At 39.6% G+C, this 26,308-nt stretch overlaps 1 protein-coding gene across 2 annotated transcripts in view; it reads left to right on the forward strand.

Annotated features, from left to right (window-relative positions):
* The window catches only part of PEAK1 (pseudopodium enriched atypical kinase 1), a 71,746-nt gene that overhangs the window by 10,332 nt on the left and 35,106 nt on the right, over positions 1-26,308 (forward strand). Inside the window, exons 1-3 of one of the 2 annotated variants that reach the window (XM_026856422.1) lie at positions 6,449-6,459; positions 8,241-8,242; positions 20,276-23,554. In XM_026856422.1, coding sequence (XP_026712223.1) covers positions 20,388-23,554 — 3,167 coding nt within the window. In that variant the 5' untranslated portion in view covers positions 6,449-6,459; positions 8,241-8,242; positions 20,276-20,387. Of the gene's footprint in view, positions 1-6,448; positions 6,460-8,240; positions 8,243-20,275; positions 23,555-26,308 lie in introns of those variants that run through there. The other variant, XM_026856421.1, reaches the window with a different exon arrangement.

Consider the following 26,308-nt stretch of genomic DNA (forward strand, 5'->3'; position numbering starts at 1 on the left):
CCCCCCCCCCAGTTCCTTCAGCCGCTCCCCATCAGACCTGTGCTCCAGACCCTGCACCAGCTCCGTTGCCCTTCTCTGGACACACTCGAGTCATTCGATGGCCTTTTTGGGGTGAGGGGCCCAAAACTGAACACAGTAATCAAGGTGCGGCCTCACCAGTGCCGAGCACAGGGGGACAATCCCTTCCCTGTCCCTGCTGGCCACTATTGATGATACAAACCAGGATGCCATTGGCCTTCTTGGCCACCTGGGCACACTGCTGGCTCATATTCAGCTGCCTGCCCAGGTCCTTTTCTGCCAGGCAGCTTTTCAGCTGCTCTTCCCCAAAGCCTTTGGCATGGGGTTGGTCTCAGCCCATCGCTCCAGCCTGCCCAGACCCCTCTGTGGAGCCTTCCTACCCTCCAGCAGATCAACGCTCCCACCCAATGTGGCGTCATCTGCAAACTGACTGAGGGTGCACTCGATCCCCTTGCCCAGATCATTCCCACAGGCCAACCCTTCTCATTCCCTTTAGCCTGGGCTAGTACTTAGCCAAAGGAAAGTGGGGCAGGGGGGGAGTAATTAAATTCCTTCCTTCCCACATAAGTTCCCTTTCTTCAGTGTTGGTTTCCAGCAGGGGAATTTGCTGTAGGGTCCCGTAAGCACGAATACTGGAGCACAGCTGCACAGTGGCTGATAACATTAAACACATCAAATGGGACTGTAACAGGTTTCACTGTGTTTGTAGACCGCATAGCCACAGTCTCCATTTAGCATGTTTATTTTTCAGTGGTTTTCAGCAGTCTAAAGATGACATGTTTTCCAAGCACATTAAGAGTGTTCAATTATCATGACAAGATGTTAAAGTTACAACTTGAAACAACATCCAGGAGTTCCTCAAAACTTCGCCTCCATCTTGTGGTTCATGAGGTTATTAATCCTGCAGTGACCCTGCATTCCCAACTGCCTCACCTCATGCAGAAGTTTAAGCATGTATCTCGCACTTTGTGGTACAAAGATCAATATAACTTCCAGCATGAGGGATAATGTTGCATAATTGTTCATAGCTGGACACTGACTGCAATAACTGCTAACCTCTTTCTGCTGCAGTGTGGCTTTTGTGTTGAAACATGATTGGAGTACAGTGGAACGTTTAATGCATCATTTTAACGGTACTCTCAAACCCTAGTATCTTGGTTTGTTATTATCTCAGACTCTGCAGTTGTTGTTTCTTATTTAAATGTCCTATCTCACTTGAGATTTAATGTAATTAGAACCAGCCTGTGGAAAAATCTTTTTCTATTATGTCTTAGCTATTGTTCCAGTCAAGATGGTAAAGCAAATCAAACAGGATATAATGAAAATGATAAAAACATTTGCAAGATGCAGTTTTCCTGAGGGAAGTAAAAGACAGCACCACTTTTCATTTTGCTTCATATTTTTAAACATGGTATGTGCCTGGAATAACTCCACTGAGACTTGTCCAATACACCTGAGAGCAGAGTCAGGTACAGCTGACAGCAATCTGACTTGATTGATACCAGAGGGAACCAACAGTACCACAGCAATAAGCATCTTCTGCTATTAGTGTTGTTTCAGTGCCCTGTTCAGCCAAGATTAGGTGTGCTTGCCAGCTAAGGTGTGTGTGAAGGACTTGGGTCTGTGTTAGGAAGCATCTCCTTAGGTTATTATTTGTTTTCCTCTAGCTATAGTAGCTTGAATGGGGAGGTACGTCTGGAATGTAGTATCTGAAAAGATACTGCAAAGACAGTCATACCCAAAGCTATAGTGTAACGTGTTTCTGAGGCAAGAAGTGATGTTCCTGGTACAAAGGGGCAGGTAAAAGAATGTCAAAGGCAGAGAGTGAGTTATCTTGGGCTAGCTTGGGGGCAGGATCATGGCAAGGCAGACAGTCTAAGCTGGTCCCTTGCTGCTGTCTCTGCTTAGGCGGTTTCTGAGGAGTTCCGATGTTGTTATTCTACGTCTTTTAGCATTTGTATTAGGTTCATATTTTTGTCAAAGCTGGTTTGCAATATTTTATTTTTTTTTTTTGTGCACAAGCCACTTGTGAAGAGGCTTTTGTGTTGACAGCATGTATTACAGTAATCTATATTAATTCACAGTAATATTGATAAACTTTAAGTCAGAGAGGCTTAATCAAGAGGCTGCATGCCATAGAATTAGTTAGAAATGCAGTGCTTTTCAAGGGGTTTCCAGTCTTGCTATTTTAGCTCACAACAGCTGTGTATCGATGGATCGAGTTTCCGAGTTGCACAATGCCTCGCCTTGCAGAGCAGCCATATTTATCTGGTGCTGTGATGTCAGGTTCATCTTTGACAGTGGGGTTTTGAAAATGCAGAGGAGTACGCCAGCTAAATCTGTCTTCATACAAATGTCAGAAGCAACAGATCAGATCGATCAATCTCGTTCTTCAAAAGCTAGTGACATAGAAATTCAAATGATCAAAATTCAAATTCAAGTCATTCAGATGATCAAAAAATCATGAGTACTTGCAAACTATTTTAAAACTTCAGTTGTAATTTAAAAAAACAAACAAACAAACAAAAATTTACCTGAAAAAATTATCATGTTCATAAGTTTATGGGTTCGGTGCTAATTTACAGAGCACTTCTGCACAAGTACGTCTTTTCTGTTGCCTTGAACTCTTTGGAACTGAGGAAACAGGAATTTTTCCTCTCCCCTTCCCCCCATTCCTTCTTTGTAAAGAAATGATTAAATGCTTAGAGTACAAATGCTGCACATGAATATTTATAAGAACTTTTATAACATTTAGCAAGGCAATGTTTCATGGCTGTCTCTTTCTGAATGCACATAATAAAGTACCCATAATTTCTCTGAAGCTGCACTTGCTCTTTATTAATTTGATTGCAGATTGGTAGGAACTGTAGGCTCCTCGGGGCTGTAGGGCTGCTGTTGTTAGTGATGACAAAACACATTGCTGTGTTCCCTACTTTTTCATTAAAATGCTTGAGTTTAACATTTAGTAAGAATACATTTTTCATGTGTCTTTTACATTTCAGTTGCAGAAAATTGCTAGGTAGAGATCTTGTTACCTGCATTGGATAAGTACCTGATTCCCTGCATTTATACTTATCCTGGAAGAAACTGAGTTACATGTTTTCTGCTTGAAATACTAACACTGTAGAACAATCGAAGGGCCCTGGAGTACACTCTGCAAACCACTTGCAGGATCCTCCTGTTAATACAAAAAATGTTTTAGTCTCCACTTCTACCTCTGCATATTGTCTCTTGGTAATAGTGCATCCTGGGAACACCTAGTAGTGTATATAATGCCTCGAAGTGTAATGCACCAATTTCAAAACAAATGGAAACTAGTAGCTGTTAATAGCAGTATTTATCCCCTTGACATCCTTACAGAATTTTGACCAGATAAAGCACATGAGTAGTCTAATGAGAGAAGAAGGAAGACTTTAGAAGTGGGAAAAAGGGAGGGCACAATAGGGTTTGTTGATGTATCAAAGCTGAAGATAATTTTAGAACTGTGTTTGAAAGTTCCTTGCTCATAAGGTTATGTATTATAACCTCTCCCCTCCTCTTTATTTTAAAGAAATTGCTATAAATTGCATGTGCTCATGTCCACAAAGTACTATATTAATGGAAGATTTACAATGCTTATTTAAAAGCTGGATTGTATTTTCTGCATTGGAAGCTCTTTATTGGAAGTTTAGAAATGGTGCGTAGGTCTGTATGAATGCATGTATTTCAGTACTCCCCAGAAAAGAACCTCTTTCAAACACCCGTACCAGCTGAAGTCCTACAGCAAACAGCCGTCACTGCTCACGTTCACCATGGGCTAACATCTTCCTTTGAACACTTCAAATGGTGTGGTGGTGAAGTGTTCCCAGTGTGGGTGCTGGGGCATGGTTCCCAAAAGCACTGCTGTGGGCAAAGCCATATAATCTCACATGGAGTTGGCTACAACAGGTAGCCAGAAGTGTCTGTCTGGGGTTTAGGATCTCCATGCTAGCTGTGTTCTGGTAGGCTGGTTTCTATAGAGATATGTTTTAAACATTCTGTGGGTTTACATCTTCCACTGGAATAAGCTGGCTGTCTCATTCTTCCTGGGATTCATTACTAGTATAGTTTTTCTTTTACCATATCTTCTCAGTGTTAAGTTCTCTCATCTGGTCACACTTCCCGCCTGTGATGTGTCTTACATAGATCTCAGTCTGGAGGTCTCAGAAATATACCACCATATTTCATACTTGTGAATGTCTTCCTTTTTGTGTGTTTATAAATATGTATAATATATACTTCTCTGCCACTACAGTATACAAACTATACAGGTGTGTTTCTAAAGAAGGCACTATTTATGTGACTTCATCTCCTAAACTACTACTACTACACTTTCAGAGAGTGATTTCAATCTTTCCCAAATGTTATGGGCACAGCAATTTTTAGAATAACTTTCATGATTAGAAAAGGAGAACAGAAAGAAATTATCTCAACAAGCAGTTTACATTCCAATTAAAGCTGTATACTTGCAGTATTGCATTTATTCCCATATATTACAATAATAATATTGAAGAAAAACACTACTCTCAGTTGTGGTTTAGTTGTGCAAAACTTTTAAGCCAGCTACCTGATGCATAACCTTTGAATGTGTAAGATTCACAACTTGGATACCACTGTAAGAAAAGTATGTACTTAACTGAGATCTGTTTGAGTATGTTTAGCAGCAGTAGTAATGCTGCAGCTTGGTATAACAATCCCATGTTTGCATCTACAAGAAAACAAAGGGATTGCGGACATTGTTGTGGGATAACTTAGCACATCTATTCAAATCTCTTAAAAAAAAATTTACAGTGCTTAGACAATAATAACTACACGAGTTTTTTTTAATCACATTCTTCATAAGGAAGATTGAAATTGGACTTTTAAAAAAATAGTTTGTCAGCTCTTTCTAATTTTTTTCTTTATGTTTTATTTTTAGAGTGTAAAAATAAAGTGTGTGCCAGGAAATGAATAGGCATACCGAGCAGTAGGTTTCCAGGGACCTTCTGAGACTTTGTCTATGGATCTTGGCATATTAAAGGTTCACAGAGATTGGAGGCAGAATTTACATAGCCTCAAACTAGTTCTTCCATCACACCCTATAAAATAAAAACCCTCACTCAAGTGGTGAACTTGCTGCTGGAATTTCATATCTTGCTTACGACTAGTTACTGCAGAAGGCTTCGTGGCTAAAAGGGCATCGGGCAGTATGAGGAATCTGTTTTTTTCCTTCTTTAGCTCAGCACTGCAGACATTAAAGATGATGTTGCCTTATTTCAGCAAGCAGCCACCTCATTATCTCTGTGAAGTCTCTCTTCTGCTCTCTCCCTTTCCAGTTCTTATTTCTCCAAGTTTTAGCATGCAATTAAGAGTACAGTGGCTGAAGAGTGAAAACCGAATCTTTCCAAATGCTGTTACTTATAAAATGTAATACATCGCCCACACATCCCAAGGCAGTGATTGAAGATCTCGTCTAATTTGTCTTACTTGAGATTTAAGCAAAATCATCTGCTGAGTGTTTCAGACTATCTGTGTGCATTACAATTCATCCAGGCTTCTCCAAAAAGAAAAATGTGAAAGAAAGACATGGTTAATGTACCAGTCTTTTATGTCTAGAGAACAAATTTAACATAGGACATTAGAGATATAGGCCTAGAGTCTATCTTCTGACTACACAATTCTAATTAGCATTATGAAACCATCCTTTTGTTAATCATGTTGAATTATATCAGACTTGGAAGAATTCTCTGCTGGAACAGAAGTACAGTATGTTGGTACTGAATTGCATTTGGCAAAACGCAGCGGGGTTGGCAGCGGAATAGCAGTCAACTGGAGCAAAGCAGCAGCCCCACGAGAATGCTGCGAGTGTGACTGGCTGTGCACCTGCTTCCTGGCACAGCCGGGCAACGCGGGGCGCTCCGGCAGGGCACCGGCTCGGTCGCAGTGGGGTCTGTGGGCACCGCCCTGCTTTAGAAGGCAAGATCTTGCTTTGGCAGAACTAGCGGTGAACATAAATGAGAGGGTATATGAAGCAGCTCTTTATAACCAGTGCATTCTGAGAAAGGCTGTTAGCTTCTTGTGTCTTCCTGCTTTTCCCTTTAGTCTTCCTCTCCCTGCAAAACCATATGAAAGTAAGGAAAGTATTTTGCTCTCTACAGAAAAAAGGAGAAAAAATTACTTTTATGGAACAAAAAATTTGTATTAATATGTATTCTGAGAACCTGCACAGTGCAGAGCAAATCTGCTTCAGTTTCTTGGCACAGTTGTATGAAGCAACACAGGGGCCAAGTCCTACAACTGCATACAGACATGATAAGCAGCTGATAAATATCCTATTATTGAATTTCATAATTTCTTTTTTTTAACATACTGCATTCTGGCATCTGAACATAGTTCTCCTGCCTTCATTGAGTTTGACATATCGCAATTTCTATCAAAATTAAGGTTCTAGGATCACTGTTAACATACTGCATTTCAACAAAAGGCTTTTTAAAACATGACTTTAAAAAAATGACACTTCTCAGAGTAATTTTTATAGGAAAAATTATTTGAGTAGAGGGTACTTAAAACATCCATAGAAGGTGAAGATCTCTGTGGAAATCTGAAATATTAAACCTTGAATCTTTATGCAAATTACTCAGACTGTTTTTTCTGCTGAATAACTGCCTGATACTATTGCAAGCCAGAAGGTTTGTGATTTAAAATAGGTTTAAAATAAATTCATTGTATTTGCAAAACCACGTGTCCCTCCTTCCTTATGCCTCCATATGTCTTCTTTCCAGATGCTGAATTTTAGTGAGCTATGAATAGGTATCTTCATTAACAAGTATACAAAAGGCTAAATTAACTTTTAAATATAGTATGTTTTAATTGAATTTCATAATTTGCTTTGTTGTTAAGAAACTAACATGATGCAAATGCATTATATATTATGTGGATTAGACCTGGCTATAGGTCTGAAACTGATTGGAAGTGGAAGGTTGTTACTGCGTTGGCATGGAATACTATGTGTTAATCTTTGTCCTAAAATTAGTCAAGGGTTTTTTATGAGAAGTCCGAAAGAAAATGTAAATACGGAGAGCAGGGAATTTGAACGCAAAGATACTCACTGATTACACTGAAAAAAGGCTTGAGCAAATCATTTGTATTTATTATGTGCAATTGTAAATTAGGAATAAAGAGTCTAGGCCAGGCTTGCCTGGCTTCGCTGAGAGAAGTGAAAATCCTCAAAGGCTCGTGTAAGTCACCATCACCCCATTATCATGAGTTCTGGATAACAGTCTGGACTTAAAAGGACAGTGCCTGGGCTCCACGTGCAGGAGAATCTATTTCAGGAGTCGGAAGAGTTTGTTTCCACTGTGTTTGTCACCAGTGTGAAGCTCCAGGAATGCTGTGTTGTCTTTTGGAGAGCAACAGTCCAAGGGCACTAATAACAATTCACAAGAGTCACTAGTGAGTAAAGGTTTGAGCAGCTTGTTTTACAGAGAAGAGCTCAATTACTTCATTTTTGTATTTAAAAAAGGGCAAAGTAGAACCAGTAGTACTTCAGTGTGGGGGCAAAAGAAATGAGTAACACTGTGTTGCATAACTTGCAATTACCATCACAGTTCACCATTTGACTAACAGTTGGGATCCCATATACTGTTTATATAACTGTAACATTAACACATGGTGGCATTTCAGCCCAGTTTGAGCCCATAACCTTGAAATCTGCTGTACAGATATTTTTTTTTCCGTATAAATTGCAAGATTAAGTACTACAGAGAGCATTTAGTTTCTTCTATAGACCGTACTTGGGAGACCTTGCATACACATCACCTTGTGCAGTGTTGATGAAGCAGTATTGGGGAGGCACAAGTTAGATTCCTGAGCAATTTTCCTCAGTCAGTGGAGTACTGACATTGTCAACGGAGCCCCGGATCCCAGCAGGGAGTAGTGGGAAGAGTATTGCTACTGCCTTGCAACTTGATGCTGCTTAGGTGGACAGAGGAGTAGGCCTTGGTCTCCCAGATTCTCCTAGACTGGTTCTTAGTATTGTTAACAATTTAATTCAAAATGGCATAGTGTTTCATATGGCAGGAATAAAGCCTCCCTCAAGACCCTCCAAGAGGGCAGGTAATAGTAGCCTTTCATATTTTACTCAGGTTGGCAGTGACAGAATGTAATTGCCTTGGGCTTAGTGTGGTTTCCATGAAATCCATTCCTGCACAATGGTGGACTCACAGCGGTCCTGTGTGCTAATAAAGTACACTGTCACAAAAACCGTGTCTGAAAGGTAAAGAATTCAGATGAGTGTGATTCTGCTTTTACCTTCAGATCCCTGTAGATTAGTATTGAGTCATCTCAGCAGTACAAGACTAGAAAATTCACATTGTGTTTTCTCTGGATAGAAAAAGCTTTGTATTTTTAGGATTCTGTCAAGCAAAAGTAGGAAAATTTATGTTTGGCAATCAACTCCTTTAGGAAAACATTTATATCTGTAAAGGAGAACTAAAGAAAAAGAATTTGAGTGCCATTTCTGCAAACAAACGTTTGTGTGGTTTTCTCTCTCTTTCCTTTGCTAGAGCTTGTTTACAGTGCTTCAGTTCTGTTGTTTCATACCCTGTCCTGACCCATGAATGAGCACTGGCCAGGTTTCAAGCTTGTGATTTTCAAGTATGATCAGCAGCCTCTTAATTAGTGTCTGAGCGCTCTGACAGCATGGCTGCTCATAGGTGGCAGGAACAGCTTCAGGCTGGGCTCGCAGGAGCACGTGGAGCAGAGGGGGCTATGGGAGCAGGGGGGCATTTGCCAGGCTCCACTCTGGATGCAGTTGCTCTTTGTGATAAGCCACCTCTGGTTTTTAAGGGGCTGGATGTGGCTGGATGCTCCTGCTGCCCACAGGGCAGATTAGTTCTTAGGGCAGATTTTGCCTGCATGAAGTCAGACTTCTTAGAAGCAGTAAGCGATTCCTTTTCCTTTCTTTGTCTTACAGCATTGGGTAAAAATTATAGTGGCTTACATACCTGATAGGTTTAAACATCTAGCTGTGAAAATGAAGGCCATTTTTCTTCTCATGAAGTAACTTGAGCAAATTCCCTAGCTGCAGAAAACAGTCAGTGAATCTAAAGATAAAAACTAATACAGAATATCTATTACACTTCCTTTCTGATTCTGTCCTTGATTACATTTAATGATGCCTTCACTGCATAGCTCTTTCATGTATGGATTGTTTTTAAGTACGGAATCAGATTTTGTGGGCTAAAATAAATTACTCTGGTTTGTTTGTTTGTTTGTTTGTTTTTTCTCCCCTGCCCTACATCATGTCTCTTTTGGTAGCCTAAAAAGATGATTACTGACTGTTAGATCCTCGTGTTTTGCTGTTAGTCCTTTTCTGTCACTGTGGAAGGATACAGCTGCATCACAGAGCCCCTCCCAAGGTGCCTGGAACACTGGTGTGTTGTGGACTTGAAGAATGTCCTGGGGCTGTGATGCTGCTATATTGATAATTGGGCAAAAGAGTATGAAGACTACTAGGTTCTTCTCAGTGACCTGCGACACACTGTTTTAAATGAAGTAAGGCATTGACTTCTTGGCTTTGGGGTCTGTTTCCACACTGCTGTTACAAGCATACCAGGGTTTTCTGTTCAGTGAATCGTTTTTAAGGTAGGTAGTTGTAGTTGCATTATTGCAAATCCCCTTTGGTACCAAATGGTAAAAAGAAGCGGGAGGGTCTATATTAGCAGCAGCCTTGTTTTGTCTACACAGCTGAGATCTCTGAGAACCAGTGCATGCAGTTACACAATAGTATCTTTTCCTCCCTCTGACTGAGGTGCTTTGCAAGCAGCATTGTGTAGTGGAAATCTGTGCAAAAACTACAGAAAACACAATCCTGGTGTTGGGGGGGGCGGGGGGGGAGGTTACCCTAAAAGACAGTCAGACACAACACTTAATCATCAGAATAAGTAAAAAATCAATTCTTGTTTACTATGAATGCTAAAAGCATACAATTTCCATATCTGCTAATTCCTTTTCTGAATTTCACCTACAATGGTGCTTTTTATCCCCAATAGCATTGTCTTCAGTGGTGGTTTCCCATTGTACAAGGAGGGATTCTAGGCAAAACATAAAGAGCACCTAAAGAATATCTCTTGTAAAATGTTGTTGTTTTCTCTTTAACTTCAACACTAGTAGACAATAACATCTTTAACCTTCTGACTTACAGCTCATCACTCATTTCATTGCTATGGCTTATGGCTGCCGATTAAAATTTCTGGCATTCATCATGCCTGGTAAAGTAGCTTATTGGGATGAATAAATGACATACTAATTAGAAGAGTAGCCTGAATGAGAATAAGCTGCTTGAGCTAGCTTTGATGGCCAAAAAATTACCTGTAGCTACTTTCTCAAGATTATCAAAGAGAGCCTCAAATTAGAATGTCTGTCTTTGATCATAGATGCAAGGAACAAGGCAAAACGACTGCACCAAGTGGAAGGCAGTGGGCGGAGGTGGCTGCTGTGGAATGGGAAACTGAATCAATTTTTATAAAGATTCAAGCCCTTTCTAAGCATTTGCTCCATCAAGTAGTGAATGAGATATCAGTATGTGACTTTTTAATATTTTCCACCATAAACTGGTAATGTATGTGTCTTCAAAAAAATTGTTTAGGTTAGTCGTAGAGAAAAATCCCTTTTCTATCATTCTTTTGTCATCATGATTTTTATACCTTGTAGTATGACAACATTCAATCAGTACTAATCTTTTGTAAGACTTGCAGTTGGCTTCCTTACCTTTGCAATTACCATCATCTTACTTATGCATTGCTACGGATTTGTATGGATTGTTGCACTTTGTAAGACACGTGCTAGTGTAACACAGTCACCTGGCCCAAGCACCTTATAGCCTGAGGTCTCAGTTGCCTAATATCAAACACGATTGTGTAGTTATAAAAAGTAGACAAGAACACAAAGAATGTTTTTAGGGCTGAGGTATAAGCCTGGCACAAGAGTGATAAAACGAAGTGTGGGAGAAGAGGACAAAAGCCTTACCAGTGGGAGATAATGGATATTAGCATTATTTCAACATTTAGTTATTTTGCGATATTAAACTATAAAAACACTGAAAGTAAAGAGTAGAATCTGCTAAAAAGGAAAATGCAGAATCATGTTGTTATTGAAGAGATTAATTCTGAGATGGATTTTTGACAAAGGAAGGCTTATATAGGTAAAATCCCAAACAAAAGGGACATGCCATACAGAGGTGGGAGGGGTATGTAGTGCATGTTGGCTTGAAGAGTATAGACCAGGAATCTTTAAGACAACATCTTGTATTCTGTAGTTCTTTGGTGCATCAGATCTGGTGAAGTGGGAGAATGGGGTCTGTGAGCATGAAGAGGTTGGGAGCTGGGAGAATGGGATCTGTGAGCTTGACAGGTGGTGCCGGCTTGCATGAGCCAGGCTTTGCGTGTGGCACGGGGCCTGGCAGCGGGCTGCAGGGGAGCAGTGCTGTGGGGAGCAGTGCTGAGAGCATGCAGTGCTGCAGGGATGCAGTGCTGCAGGGGAGCAGTGCTGTGGGATGCAGTGCTGGGGGGAACAGTGCTGCGGGGAGCAGTGCTGCGGGGATGCAGTGCTGGGGGGAGCAGTGCTGCAAGGATGCAGTGCTGGGGGGAACAGTGCTGCAGGGGAGCAGTGCTGCGGGGATGCAGTGCTGGGGAGGATGCAGAGATGGGGGGAGCAGTGCTGCTGGTGCTCTGGCGCCTGGACTCCTGCAGTGGCCCCATCCCTCACGCTGCCCCAACTTCCTAAATGGGCAGTAAGGGAATAATCTGCTAATGAGCGAATTTTCTTCTCAACTCGAATAGTCAATGTTTTGTTTAAGTACTGAAATTGGAAGCTTTGTGTTTACCCCACCTAATACGGTGTCATGTCTCATCCTATGTACAAATGTCTAATTGTTTTTTCTGAATCTAGCTGACCTCTTGATCTCAGTGCCAGCTTGTTTCAGGAAGCATTTTATATGGAATAATTTTCTTTCTACTGATTTGAATATGCTGCACTGGGTTGCGTGCTCTTTTTTTGAGACAAACACTAAGTGGGAACACCTAGTCTACCTTCTTTATGTGACGGATCATTTAATTTAGTATTATTTTATTTGTCTCAATTCTGAACTAAACTATCCTAATCTTTTTGTTTCACTTAATATGGAAAGCTTTTCATCCCTTAAAATATTTTTGTGGTTGTTTTATGCTGCGTTTCTTCCTGAGATGTCATAAATAGAACTGAACACAATACTCAGTAAATCACGTCATCGATTTTCTTACACTGAAAGTACGTAATCTGCTGGTTGCCTTGTGTTTTCTCTTGCACTATTTGTGTGTCCTGCAGTTAATAATTTGTGAGAACTTCTTAAAAACTTTAAAATTGTGCTGATTCTCTTTTGCTCATCATTTCATGGTTTGGTAGGAAGAAGTGTGAGTTTCCTTCATGACAAAAGGCACGTGCCCCTCACACCATGCTTAGCCCCTTGCTGTACAGATGCCTGGTTCCGACAAGGGACCACGTAATTCTGTGTGTAGCTCAGCCACCTGGTTCTCAAGTTTCTCCACAGTTCTTTGGCTTTACACAGCCCAGCCCTACTGTGCTGTTGCTTTTAATTTATCAGTTATTTTTAATATCTCATTTTTTATAATGGCTGATAGTGTTTTATTTTTAAACTTAATTCTCTCAAGCCTTTATTTAATAACTCATAAGGCTCTTGCAGAGGGGATTGAGACTGATGGAGAGTACTCATCTGGCTTCTCAGCAGTGTGTTTTATCTTCTTTGTTGTAGGTGACCTCTTATACTGGCTGCGATCCACTAATTCTCTCATAAGTTACCTGCTCCCGATACTACAGTGGTTTGTTTGTCTTTGGATACTTTTTAGTAAGATCCTTCATATCCTTTCTAATACTATTTTGTAGTTTGCTATACACTAGTTACTTTGCTAAACTGAAATTGATATATTGGGTTTTGCTGCATCAGGACTTCAGCATAAAGATCTTTGGAGCAGAGGTTGCAGTAGTCCAAGGGAGAAGTTTTAAGTAAATTGAAGCTGCAGAATTGATGGATTCAATAATGCAGTGATGATCTACACTGTTTTCTTTCTCAAGCAGTGCTCAGCAGAAGGATAACCGCAACCCTTACTGGGGTTAGTAACTATGGAAGCAGAATAATGGTTTTCAGGTATTTCATTTTTGTTTGTTGTGAATACATTCTGGAGAGGTTTGGTAAAGTTTATTCTTTTAGATGTTTTCATGTGCTTAAACAACAGGCAAAAAAGATCAAAGGGCAAGATTTCAAGTGAGCCTGGGAAAGGTAAATCAAAGATAATTAGATTGGTCAAGGTATAGTCGTACCAGTGCATTTTTAATATGCTGTGAAGGCTTAATTCTCATAATTTTGCTTAAATAGAGTTGGGACAAACTTAAATGCACTCAAATTGATGATTTTTTTTTTATTATTATCGTTATCATGCTTGTTCCTGTTAGCTGATGCACTTACCCTTAATTTGCTGCTAGATCTCGGAACGTTGTAAATAGGCCTTTTTAGGAAGCAAGGTAAACTAACTATGTGTAAGTCTGGCATATCTTACTGGGGCTTTCTTTTTAAAAAGTAAAAAATGGAAACTAATCTTTTGTGTAAGTAAAAAGTATCCCTAAAGAATATACTGTGCAACACTGTCTGAATGAGCATTTTAATCCTATAAGTATATCTGAATGGTCTTTATAAATTTAATGATAATTTTGTTAATGCTAAATGATGATTTTTTCCAAAAGGGAAAACAATATTTTAAATATTTTTCTCCAGCTAAGGATCTCTTATTTGAACTCATAAGAGTTCATACTCAAGTACATTCCTTGGCTGGTCTACTGGGCTTCAACACCAAATGTGAGAGCTTGTCCTTATCATTAGTTTTTGTGTTCTCGGTGTGATGATGCAGAATCTAATCGGATTACCTGGGCAGATCCTGAGGATATTTCGTGCCTTTTCCCTGCTCTGTGGCATTTATCTGTTTGGGTTAGGTAAATTGTAAAGAAATGCCTGTTTTCTTATGAAGCATTACAGATTGTCTAGCCCTAGGCCGGTTTTTGCTCCAGTTCAGTGGTTATTTCTATCATGGTTTACTCTTACAAGTTTTAGGTAGAAAAAATATATTCAAGGGTTTCCTTCACTTAGCTTTATGAAATATTTATGTAATATAAACTCTCTTTAAAGGAGAGAAAATATAGTTTGAGAGGTTAAAGCGAAAAATAGTTTGAAGCTGTTTTCCTGATTGTTTCATACTGTCTTGAAGCAAGTTTGTAACTAGGGTTTTTTTTTTTCATTAGTTTGGATAAAAGTGATTCTGTTGTCCTCTCCATCCATCATACCCCCTACATCTCACCAGTGTAGTACCATAGTGCTGAAGAGTGGTTCTGAAGTAAATTGGCAACTTTTTAGTCTATGTCATTGCCTCCTCAATATCCACTAGAGATTCATTGCGTTTTCTGCAGAACTGTCATTTTACTTACAGCCTTGGACAGTTACCAGGGCACTCAGTTATGACTGGAAGGAGAAAAACAAACAAACAAACAAAACCCCAACAACTATCTATAACAAGATAGAACTTTTTTAACAGAAATGATAATGCCAAGCATTTCTGGACGTTTCCATTACTGCTATCTGCCATACTCACAGTTTTAGGTTGTTACAGTGATCCAATATTTAGTGAATATTAGTCCACTTTGGGAATATAATTGTGGCAGTCCATAATGCCATTTGCTATTATTTAGTTTCATATTTTTTCCTGACACACCTCATGTGAAATAAGTGCCATGACTGAACTGAGCATCACACTTAAGATTCAGGGTCTGTTTCTTGATCTTTCGCCAAATTGTGAGTTGCTATTCCTCTCTGCAGAAATCTGTCTTATAAAATGCTTGTTCACTTTTGTGAAGTGTTGTGAGATCCGTGAGTGCACTACTCATATTTTTTTAATATTTTTAATATTGATAATTTAGATTTCATTTCCAATCTCTGCTGTGGGACTATAGAGTATCTTCTTTTTTTTCTTTCTTGATTTACATTTCACTAGTAAGTGCTGCAAGATTATTCCAAGCACAGTGCTTCTGGGCACTGAACGTAACCAAGTGTGTTTCTCAACATGCCTTCAAACTGGGACCATAACTTCTGGCTGTGGAGCTCTTCTCTCTGCGTTGTATTTCTTGTATGTAACAGATGTTGCAGTTACTGTCACTTGGGGTTTTGCTTTCCTTTTAAGTTGGATTAATGATGTCAAATTGAAGAAGAATTTATTTTTATGGCATGAAGGACCAAAAAACCCCCTAATTAGCATATGTCACATTTGTTTGTGGTCCCAGTTATCTGTGATGGTTCAGTGGCCCTGAGTCAGTCAGTCTCAACACTCTGGGAGATGGAGTGTTTCTACAGCCCATTGCCACCCAAGCAGGACTTTATGTGTGAACTTTGAGCGTTTCAGTTTTTCCAAAAAGTCTCTTAAAATTATTACAATTATATTAAAGTTTAAAAGAAGCAGAAATCAGATGCTGTCAGAGAATAACCATCACTTTATTCTTGTTATGTTAGACTTATACTATTGTTTTTGATGACCAGCGACTGTCCAGATCCCTATAGGTGGTTCAGGCAGAGCCAGAAAGCCGGAGTGGTGTCATGGTGTTTGGGCACTCCTGTATAGGAAGCCTAGGATGGATTCCCATTGCTGACTTCAGTCCGAGGACATGCTGTCAATGGTGAGAGGTTCGTGGATTGTTCAGTAGCAATTCATTGGACTGTAAGAAGGCTGATCAGTGCCATTTTTTCTGCAGCATAAAAATTGCAGGCCCATTTTCATGGATAGCAATGCTAGAGCTAAATGCCTTTTCCCTGGAGGAGGACAAACAAAAGGAAATCTGTACCAAGTATCTAGTGATCTAAGAAGAGATCAAAGAGTGATAGTGTTACAATTACCAATGATGAAATGCACACTTGTGCGCATTGCTCAGTACTATAGCAGGCATTCATTTAAGGGGAGTTTTTTTGCAGCATACAGCATTGAAAACACATGTCTAATAGGTGCATTCATTTTAATATGCTCATTCATTGAGCAGGCCTGATTAATTAGTGCGTGTCACCATCTGGTACTTACTGAGACTATTCATTTTTAAAATGTTGAAATTGTAGGGAATGTTGCACACCAATTAAGTTCCTTTTAATTGGATTATGTTAGTATAAAGTATTACTGGAGAAGGCCTTCATTGTGATTCAGCCAGCATGCATCTAAAGGAGACCCGCCAGCCTGAAATTACTTAGAACAAAGGGAAAATGCCTGAAATGCGTGTTTATTACTATCTTTATGCACTCCCCAAAGATGATGTCAACAAATAAGAGCCACAAAAATACTTCTGCATTTCAATGCAAAGTTCAGCTCCATGACATGAGGAGATCTCAGCTGATTACTTCATTTTTGCAACTGCAACTCTGAATCTGTCATTGTCTCCCTCTGACCTGGAAGATGAAATATGCTTTTGTGTCTGTTTGATGGCAACTTAACAGGGTCAGACTGAGCCCTCCTGTGTGCAGTTGTGTATCTGCTGAAATGAGGAGTATTATTGTCATTTACACAGAGTGATTCGGCCTTTAAAGCTGATAAACCATCTGAGCTGACTCAACCGTTTAGTGAAGTATCACGATCTGCTGGCTGCAGCACCACAGCAGAAGCAGAACTTGTCTGTCTGTACTTGTTCCTGTCACTGACTCACTTGGTGAATTTTAGTTACTTAACGTCACTGCACTGCAGTGTTTCCGTGTATAAATTGTGAATAGTTAAATTTACCAACTTACATAAAAGGCTTTGAGATGAAATACACAATGGTGATATCACATATTTACTGTTAATGCTTTTTTTAGAAGCCTGATGCTGGTTTGTAGTTAACATCTGAGGTTGTTATTGCTTTGGTTTTGTGGAGATTGAGTATCTTCAAGTAAGTTCTGTCATCCAAACTACTCGTTTCAGAAGATCCAGGAGCTGTGCGGAGTAGACATTCCCTCCCATTCCTCAGCAGTTAGGTGGGCTGTCAGGGAAGCTGGGAAGAAAAGCTATGTAATGGCTAGCAGCTTAAGAGATCTGATGTGTGACTGCCTGGATCTCTTGTTAACCTTTGTTTCAGAAAGTAGGATAAAAGTCTAGAAATGAACTACAGCAGGATATTTTTTTCTTGTTGTATTTGTGTGCGTTTTCATTACTGTCACTGGACTCTGCTGCCCCCTACCAAGCTGCAGCTGCTGTTAACAGCCATGGAAGCAATAGCCTGAACATGTGAGGAATGTTTTACATTTTTTAATACTGAAAGAAAAGTTCAGTTCTGTTATCACTCATAATCACTGTCACGATAATTATCACTCATAATAGGGTATCTGTAGTTGAAACAGTCAATATATTTTCTTTAAAGGGAGAGGAAAACATCAGAAAAATCACTATTGGTTTTACAGCAGTGAGGAAACTGCCTGAATTTTTTTTTTTTAGAATGCAGATATTTCTTTAGATGTATAAAGGTCACTATGAATTTAATTTGTAACAGAATAAGAGTGCTTCTGATTTCAAAGTATGGAAGTAGCACAGTGTTGGAATTCTTTTGGTTGTTTTCTAAAGATACATTTCCTCTAGTTTGAAGGTGCATGTTTCCTTTGTTCCAGCTGCAGGCAATGTTAAAGCATGCTCCAGGGCCTGTCATCCTGCAGGAGCACAAGCCCACTGGAAACCCAGATGTAGTTCATAAACTGGAGAAGTCAGTGGCTATGGTCCGTTCCACAGACTGTGTCAAAAATCATATTAGAGACTGTGGTTGTGTTTAAACCATTTCCATTTCCATTGAAGAGCAAAAATATCTATACATGTCTTAGGTATTTTCTGTGGACAAGTTGTGTCTGCATTTACACAGACACATCAACATGTATTTTATTTTTAAGCTGAATTGCTGCAGGTGGTACACCTGGGACGTGGGATGTATGTTCGCACAGAGCTATGACCATGCTGTTGTTTTTACTCTGACTGGAGTGCTGTGTTGTGGCTCTGCTATGGTTCCTGTAGTTTGCATTCGTATGTTGAATGTAGTGCTCATTCGGGTTAGAGGAAAACTGCCTAGTATCAGTGTATTGGAGCAAATGAGAGTGAGTACAGCCCGTGGTAAAACATAAAACTGTAGGCATATGAAAGCGTGCAATGGAGTGCTTTCCCATTTGTACCCCAACATTCCTAGCAGAAAATGCTTAGTCTGGAAGGCCATAAAGCTGTCTGGTTTGTGATAGGATTCTTAGAGTAAGTGCAGTTTACACAGTTTCAGAGAAATAATATCACCCAGTTAAATCTTATAAAACACACACATATGCACTAGCCCTTTTGTTTGAATTCTTTGGTCAGAGGTTTTATGTAATGGAGAAATATATTTTCCAAGAAAACATTTAGTTTAGATTCCTATTAGTGTAACTTTACTCCTTTTATTTGTTAAATACATGAAAAAGAGCTAACCAGAGTATAAAACTCCAGTGTGTGCGCACTCTCTCTCTCTGATTTTAGGAGAATTATTTTTTAATGTAATATTTCTGCTTACAAGATATGGGCTTGCAAAGTGTTGAAACAACAAATCTTGGCAGAGATAAAAAAAACACAAAAGATATTTTACTCTGTATATAGAAAACAAAGGCTGAAAGTTTGGGCAGATCTCTAACTGGCAGACTTTCTATCTCTTAGGTCATACAGAGAAAGCTTTTGGCACTGACTTTTTGGCAAAAAGCTTTGTCTGGAAACATATTTAGTCAGCGTATGAAATATGATAGCCCTGGTACCATGAATGTGTCTGAAGATACTCTAATAGAGTTAGACTTCAGCCCCATCTGGTGTTGGATCAGGATTGTTATATTAGAGTTTTCCAGCATAGTACAGCCCTTTGCCAAAACACAGAGCAGTACGTGAGGAGACTGACAAATTCATACAAGTGTCAATTTTACTAATGGTTTCTATTGTTTGCTACACGGATGAAAACCAGTTGTGCCTGTGGTGAATTCCAGCATAGCAGTCCTGCTGCTGAGTTACTAACCACGGGCTCTAGAGAGCTGCGTCTTTAACTGAATGGCTTTATTAATACCCTGCCAGTGTACTTCTGTGATCAGCAAGTATACTTCCACCTGAAACCTGTAAGAATATAAAATTAATGATTTTCAATGCCTGTGTTTGCAGAAGTTGTGGTGGACGTACAGATTGTTTTAGCTCAGTAAAATGTCTCCAATACTTTGAGTTATGCAACAGTGATGAAGAGACCAGACTTGTGAATTTGGCTTAGAAGGCTTAAGGTCTTCAGGCAGTAATTCATGAAACTCTCAAATCGTGGATACTCCAATGACTGTAAAGCCCAGGAGATGCATGTTTGGTTTTTATTTAAGGCTGATCATTTCAGGAAATAAAAGGGTTCACTCTGAAAGAGATTTTTCAATTGTTATTTTTGGAGGGGTTAGGTAGAAAAGCAACATGTGAAATAAAACGGGTACTAAAAATCCATAGCTTTGTTTTGAGACAAGAAGAATGGTTTATTGCCACTATTGTAAGCTAAAGCAGTGACTTTCTGGAAAGGTTTCCCCAGCATTTTTATCAGACTTTTCCAGGATAACCATCCAGCCTGCTCTTTCAACCAAAATACCTGTCCGGTTATACTTTGATGAAAAAAATGCTAAAACGGCAGTTTGGAATTGCTTGAACATATTTTGTAGCTTAAGCTGAGCTCATTCACATTCAAAGCTAAAACAAATTACCTCAATCGCATTTAGGAGAATAAACATACTCTTACTTTCCTGTCTCATGTTTAAGTAGTTATGTTGAAAGCAATGTGTGCTAATCTTCAGTTTTATATCCTCTTCCTAGCATTTGTTTTATTGGGCAAAATTAAAGGTCAATGGTCCTGAACTAGTCAAGAGAATTACTCTAAATTCTAAGTCATTGCCATTACTGTCTCTTTCTCTGCTTTCAGTAATACAGGGCTTAGCTGCCAAAGTTTTTATTCTTTATGTATGAGAAGAATGATAGTTGCAACTTTTTTTGCATTTCAGTTACACAGGCTCATAAATTTAGGTAAAAAGAGCTAAGACATCAGTAAAAGGCTACTTATTCCAAGTTGTTCATAGAATGGAAAATGTAAGTATAATGATCAACCTGTTTTTTCCCCATTCTTATCCTCATTCTCTTTTGTGTTTCAGAATGATCACTGCTCAAAACAGTAGCCATACTAAGTGGACAGAGTGGAAACATATGGATGAAATTCTTACCATGCACTGAACAGCACAGCATCAAGCGCAAAGCTCTGGGAAAATGTCTGCTTGCAACACTTTCACTGAACACGTCTGGAAACCTGGTGAATGTAAAAACTGCTTCAAGCCCAAAAGCTTGCATCAGTTACCCCCAGTATCGGAAAAAAAAAACCTCTCACATGGAAACCTGAAATCCAATGCAAACCAAAGTAACAGCCATCGTGGGAGAAATACAGGAAACTTCCGACCACCTGTGGCAAAGAAACCCACTATAGCTGTGAAACCCACCATGATGGTAGTAGATGGGCAGGGTGTATGTGGCGAAATCAGCACACCAGATCATTGTGAGAATAAATCAGTGCCTGCAGGTTGGAACCGAAACAAAGCTGTCTTGAACAAAAAACCACTGAACAATAATAATGAAGATGAAATTGAAGGTTATAGCCATGTTCATAGGCCTTACGGCAACAATGATGGTGTAGGTAAGATACCAAATAACAATAATAATGGACTGACAGAAGTTTTGAAGGAGATTGCGGGTTTGGATGCCACACCTCAGCTAACTGGAAATGAAATGAACTCAAGAGAAACCTTCCTGGGAAGAATAAATAATTGTTATAAGAGATCATTAGAAAGAAAGATCCCTCCAAGCTGCATGATGGGTGGAATGAAGGATTCACACAGTAAGCATGTTATTCTGAGTGGAAGCACTGAAGTAATAAGTAATGAAGGTGGACGTTTCTGTTACCCGGAGTTCTCTAGTGGAGATGAGAGTGAGGATGACGCGTTTTTTGGCAGCATGCAAGAAGAGCATGAGAGCTGGGATGAAAGTGATGAAGAGTTGCTAGCAATGGAAATTCGTATGAGGGGCCAACCTCGCTTTGCTAATTTTAGAGCTAACACCCTATCTCCTGTTCAGTTCTGTGTTGACAAAAAATGGAATACTGTGCCCCTTAGAAACAAGTCTCTCCAGCGGATCTGTGCAGTTGATTATGATGACAGTTATGATGAAATTTTAAATGGTTACGGGGAAGAGACTGTGATTCTTTATGGGCAAGAGAGCATGCAGAGCATGGTATCTTCTGATTCTACATCTCCTGATTCGTCTTTGACAGAAGAGTCTCGTTCCGGAACAACTAGCAGTTCTTCGCAGAAGCTCTGTAATGGAGGGTTATCTCCTAGTACTCCTCAGGACCTCAAATTGATTGAACCAGAATATGAAAGTCTTTGTGATAATCAACAAGTGAAGGATGTGTCAAAAGCTCCCAGAAATGTTCCGAAAAGTCTGGAAACTCACAAGGCAGTCCTTGCGCTTCGGTTAGAAGAGAAGGATGGCAAAATTGCTGTGCAGACTGATAAGCAAGAGAATAAAAGTTCTTCAGATGTTGCTGGTCAAGCTGTAACTATTAATTTGGTGCCTGTGGAAGAGCAAGCTAAACCTTACAGGGTGGTGAATATGGAACAACCAGTCTGCAAGCCATATACCATAGTAGATGTATCAGCTGCCATGACCACTGAATGTAAGGAGAACCAGACTGAAACCTCAGAAACCAAAAATACATCCTCTAACCCGAGCTCACCAGTAACTCCCGGCACGCCTGTTACATCCTCTGCAGCATCACCTGTACGAGTAAATACTAATCTGAAAAAATCCAGTGCAATCAGATATCAAGAAGTGTGGACTTCTAGTACGAGCCCAAGACAGAAGATACCAAAGGTGGAGTTAATTGCTAACAGCTCTGGACCTTCTGTTCCTCCCAGGAAGACAAGCCACAAATCAGCTCCTACTTCACCTACAGCTACAAACATTTCTTCAAAAACTATCCCAGTTAAGTCTCCCAATTTATCTGAGATAAAATTCAACAGCTACAATAATGCTGGCATGCCACCTTTTCCTATTATCATTCATGATGAGCCCACTTATGCTAAGAGCTCCAAAAATGCTATTAAAGTTCCTATTGTAATCAATCCAAATGCATATGATAACCTGGCTATCTATAAAAGTTTTCTAGGGACCAGCGGAGAGCTGTCCATCAAAGATAAAACTACTAGTGTAATAAGCCACACATATGAAGAAATAGAAACAGAAAGCAAAATGACTGAAGCCATAGGAAGTAAACCCACTGAATGTTCCCAAGCGAAGGGGGTGACTAATAGCTCTGAATGCAGGCTGGGTTCTGTGGCTCAAAAGGTCCAAGAGTTTAATAGCTGTCTCAGTAAAAGTCAGATATCACCACAAAGAAGTCATAGTTCTGACCACAGCTCCCCATCGAGAGCTCAAAAGACAACACAAGAGCCTGCAGCAAAAATAGACATAACACCAGAGGCTTCTGTTGGCAGCAGCAGCAGTGGTAGAGAGAACGCGAGCACGGTGCTTTCACAGATCGTGGCTTCTATCCAGCCTCCGCAGTCTCCTCCAGAAACGCCTCAGTCTGGGCCCAAGTCTTGTAGCGTAGAGGAACTGTATTCCTTACCCCCTGATGCAGATGCTACTAAAAACACCCTGGTACGACCCAAATCTCTGTTTACGTCACAGTCTGAAATAGAGTCATCCAAGACGGTGGAAAACACTGCCGTTAAAATGCAGAAAGACTCACTTTCACAGCCGGTTGCCACTCACTCTCCAAAGCCGGTGAGAACCACGCCAAATACCACAAGTCCCAAAACAGAGCAAGCGCCACCGTTTCCTCCTCCACGGTCCACTTCGTCACCCTATCATGCAAGTAACTTGTTGCAAAGACATTTCAGCAATTGGACCAAACCAAACAGTCCCACCAGGTCGACAGAGGCTGAATCAATCCTTCATTCAGAAGGTCGGCGAGCTGCTGATGCGAAACCCAAACGCTGGATATCATTTAAGAGCTTCTTCCGCCGCAGGAAAACCGATGATGAGGAAGACAAAGAGAAAGAAAAAGAGAAAGGAAAATTGGTGGGTCTTGATGGAACTGTCATACATATGCTCCCCCCTCCTCCAGTTCAACGTCATCACTGGTTCAGTGAGGCCAAGTCAGACTCCAGTGAGAAGCCGTCGATTGTTTTCATGTATAGATGTGACCCGGCACAACCTGAACCAAAGGCTGATGTTCAGAACAAGAGTGGAGTGGAGTCTGCTATCGCAGATGCACTAGCAAAAGACAAAGGAGAAACGCAGGAAAAGTCTCCAGAGAGCTCTGAACAGAAAATAGAGAGTCACTCATCACCAGCTCCAATTCCCAAGAAAATCCCCAGGTATTATAATCAGCTTATCTTTTTTAGTCACTTAGTCATGAACTATCCTGTACGTACTGCTGAAAAGGGGAGAAATTAAGGAGTTTTGTTACATTAAGTGTAATTTTTTCAAAGTATATTTGTTTTAGGTAACTTAAAGCATAATTTTAAAACCTTTGTGTTACACTGGATATTAGAGAAGATTAAAAAAAGTCACTAGAAACAGCACCTGATATTTGGAGTTTGCATTGCAGGTTCACTAATCTCTCATAATAGACACGTTACATTGAATCAGATACATTTTCTGGAATTTCTAATTTATGCTATAGGTGACTAAAGAATTTCTCCACAGAAACAGAAGGAAACTATCAAAAAGTATAATAGAAATTAAAAGATCTGTGACTCATAAAAGGTGGTATGTTAACTTTATCTCACATACCTAAGAATACAAAGGATGCTAATGAACTTGATGCTACACTGCAACATCACTGCAGCACTCCCAAAACAAACCATATAAAAAAGTAAAAATAGAATTAGATTATCTGTAAAATAATCTATCTTTAGAGATTAATATACTTTGTCCCCTAACAGTATTGGATTCAGTAGAGCTGGTCACTCCATTTCTGCCTGACAATTTTGTTCAGTGATTTCATTTTTGATTTTTTTTAAAACCAGAATTTACTGATTCATTGTTTCAATTTCTGTGTAAGTATTTGGTTCATGCTAGTTGAACATTTTAGGTCTGTCTCGTGGTTTAGGTCTGTTCTCTTATCAAGGTTACCCATGCTTTGTTGGTTGTCTCTGAACACAAAGAACTGTGTTTAGTTCCAGATAGGAACATACCACTGAGTTCCTATAGCTCATGACAGTGCATAACCTAAGAGGGCTGCAGACATTTCTTGCAGTTGGTCACATGGGCATAGTATGCATTTCAGTGAGTATAGACCACAGCTCTGGATGTATTAGAATATGTCTTCCAATGTTATTATACAAACCAATTCAAAAATAGCTTCAAACTTGCATTATTTAGTTCATTATAACAACAATTAGTGGTAGGAAATGAAAAATTTTATAATCTTTGAGCTATGTGTGAGCCTCAGAAAATGTATCATGGCAGTGTTCTTTGTTTTTCTTTCTCCATTGTCTATACAAGAAAGTTGCAGTGATTTTTAGTTAAATGGCTTTAAAGTTGACTTAAACTAACAGAAATCTGTGTGAGCATAGTCTGAGTTTACCATAAACTGACTGCTGTTTGTCTTAAAGTAAAATAACTATGTCTTAAACTAACCAAGAGTGACCATTTGCATCAAGTGTAATTAAATCACTTTTATATCTTATGTTGGGAACACTGATACAGCATTTTCATGAAGATCAGGACTGCTTTTCAGACTTACTTGCCTTTTGTCAGATGTGGACAGCTTTGGGTTTTGTAATGTAAGGTGGTGATAGGGTTTGTCATAGTATGATATGAAGCTGGTTTCTGTAGATATCCATTCTAACTAATTGCCCCAAATATAAGATAGGATGGTGTCCAAAATCTTAGTGTACTGTCTGTTTCTGCAGAGGTAGATGAATCGTCATCTCAGGGTCAAAAATTTTATTTAGAAAAAATTTTTTTAAAGTATGTGAAAATTAAAAAATAGAATTTTTTTTTTTAATCCCATTACAAATTGTGGGTGTGAGTTTCAGAAACATTAAGCACTTTCACAAAGTATTAAACTCAGTAGGAGCTGTAAGCACTCAGCATCTCTGTAAGATGTACAGTACCACAATGATCCGGGGAGGGGCAGTGACAAAAGGGAGTGTCCCTGCATTTACAGTGCATATTACAGTTTAAGACTGAAGACAGTGGGGAATGTACCCAGGGCTAGAATAACCCTTGATAGGAGTCGAGTCTCTCTAGACTTACCCTAAATGAAATGGGGAGAAGTAGACAGTTTAGAGAGCAACTTAAAGAATTGGAGAAGTCTGTACTCTCCACCCCACTTTAGAGGAACCCATTTTTTCTGTTATCTCCTGGGGAACCTAGAGAAAATTAGGTTGTACCAACATTATTTGGTTTCTTAGCAGCATTAACAAATACATTGCCATCATCAGCAGATTCACTTGCTCCCACCTCCTTAGTGACCCACTCTGGTGCTGGCAAAGCAGTTCATGTGGTCACCTGCGGTGAACCAGACTGGGGAAGTGACCCAAGTGTAAAATAACTTTGCAGTTATTTTTCAGCCAGATCAATTCGCTCTTCTGACAGGGGGAACAGTCAGGAAGGAGCAGCTGCTTATCTCGGTGGTAAAAGGGCAATTAATGGCTGCAGTCATAGTGGGCACTTGTTCTTAGGCTACCCTAGAGATGGTGCTATTATAATGTTTTATTTTTTTGCACTGTTACTGGAATACCTTCTGCCCTTACTATTGAAGGCAATTGGTTATTCTGTTGTCTCATTCACTTATTCCAAAACGTTTGTTTACTCTTTATTTTTCTGCAAGTCATGATGATACCAGCTAAAATTATATCTTGCAGTTTTCCCGGGTGAAAATTGGCATTTTCCAAATGTTAGAATTGGAATTTCTTCTTTCTAACAATATTGTTTTATGTTTTCTACAAATTTCAAAGAAAATACACTGAAGTGCTGAGAAACACATTGTGGGAACACTGGACAGTGGATATCTTTATCCTTCAGGAGTTATATTTAATTACCTTGATGCAATTTGATGCCTTAAGTTATTTTGTTTTTTACTTAATTTTTGTTAAAGAGACCAAGTGAAACCTTATAAT

Source organism: Athene cunicularia (genome assembly GCF_003259725.1).
Source record: "Athene cunicularia isolate RWA chromosome 10 unlocalized genomic scaffold, athCun1 chr10_part1, whole genome shotgun sequence".
In the NCBI taxonomy this organism is placed as follows: domain Eukaryota; kingdom Metazoa; phylum Chordata; class Aves; order Strigiformes; family Strigidae; genus Athene; species Athene cunicularia.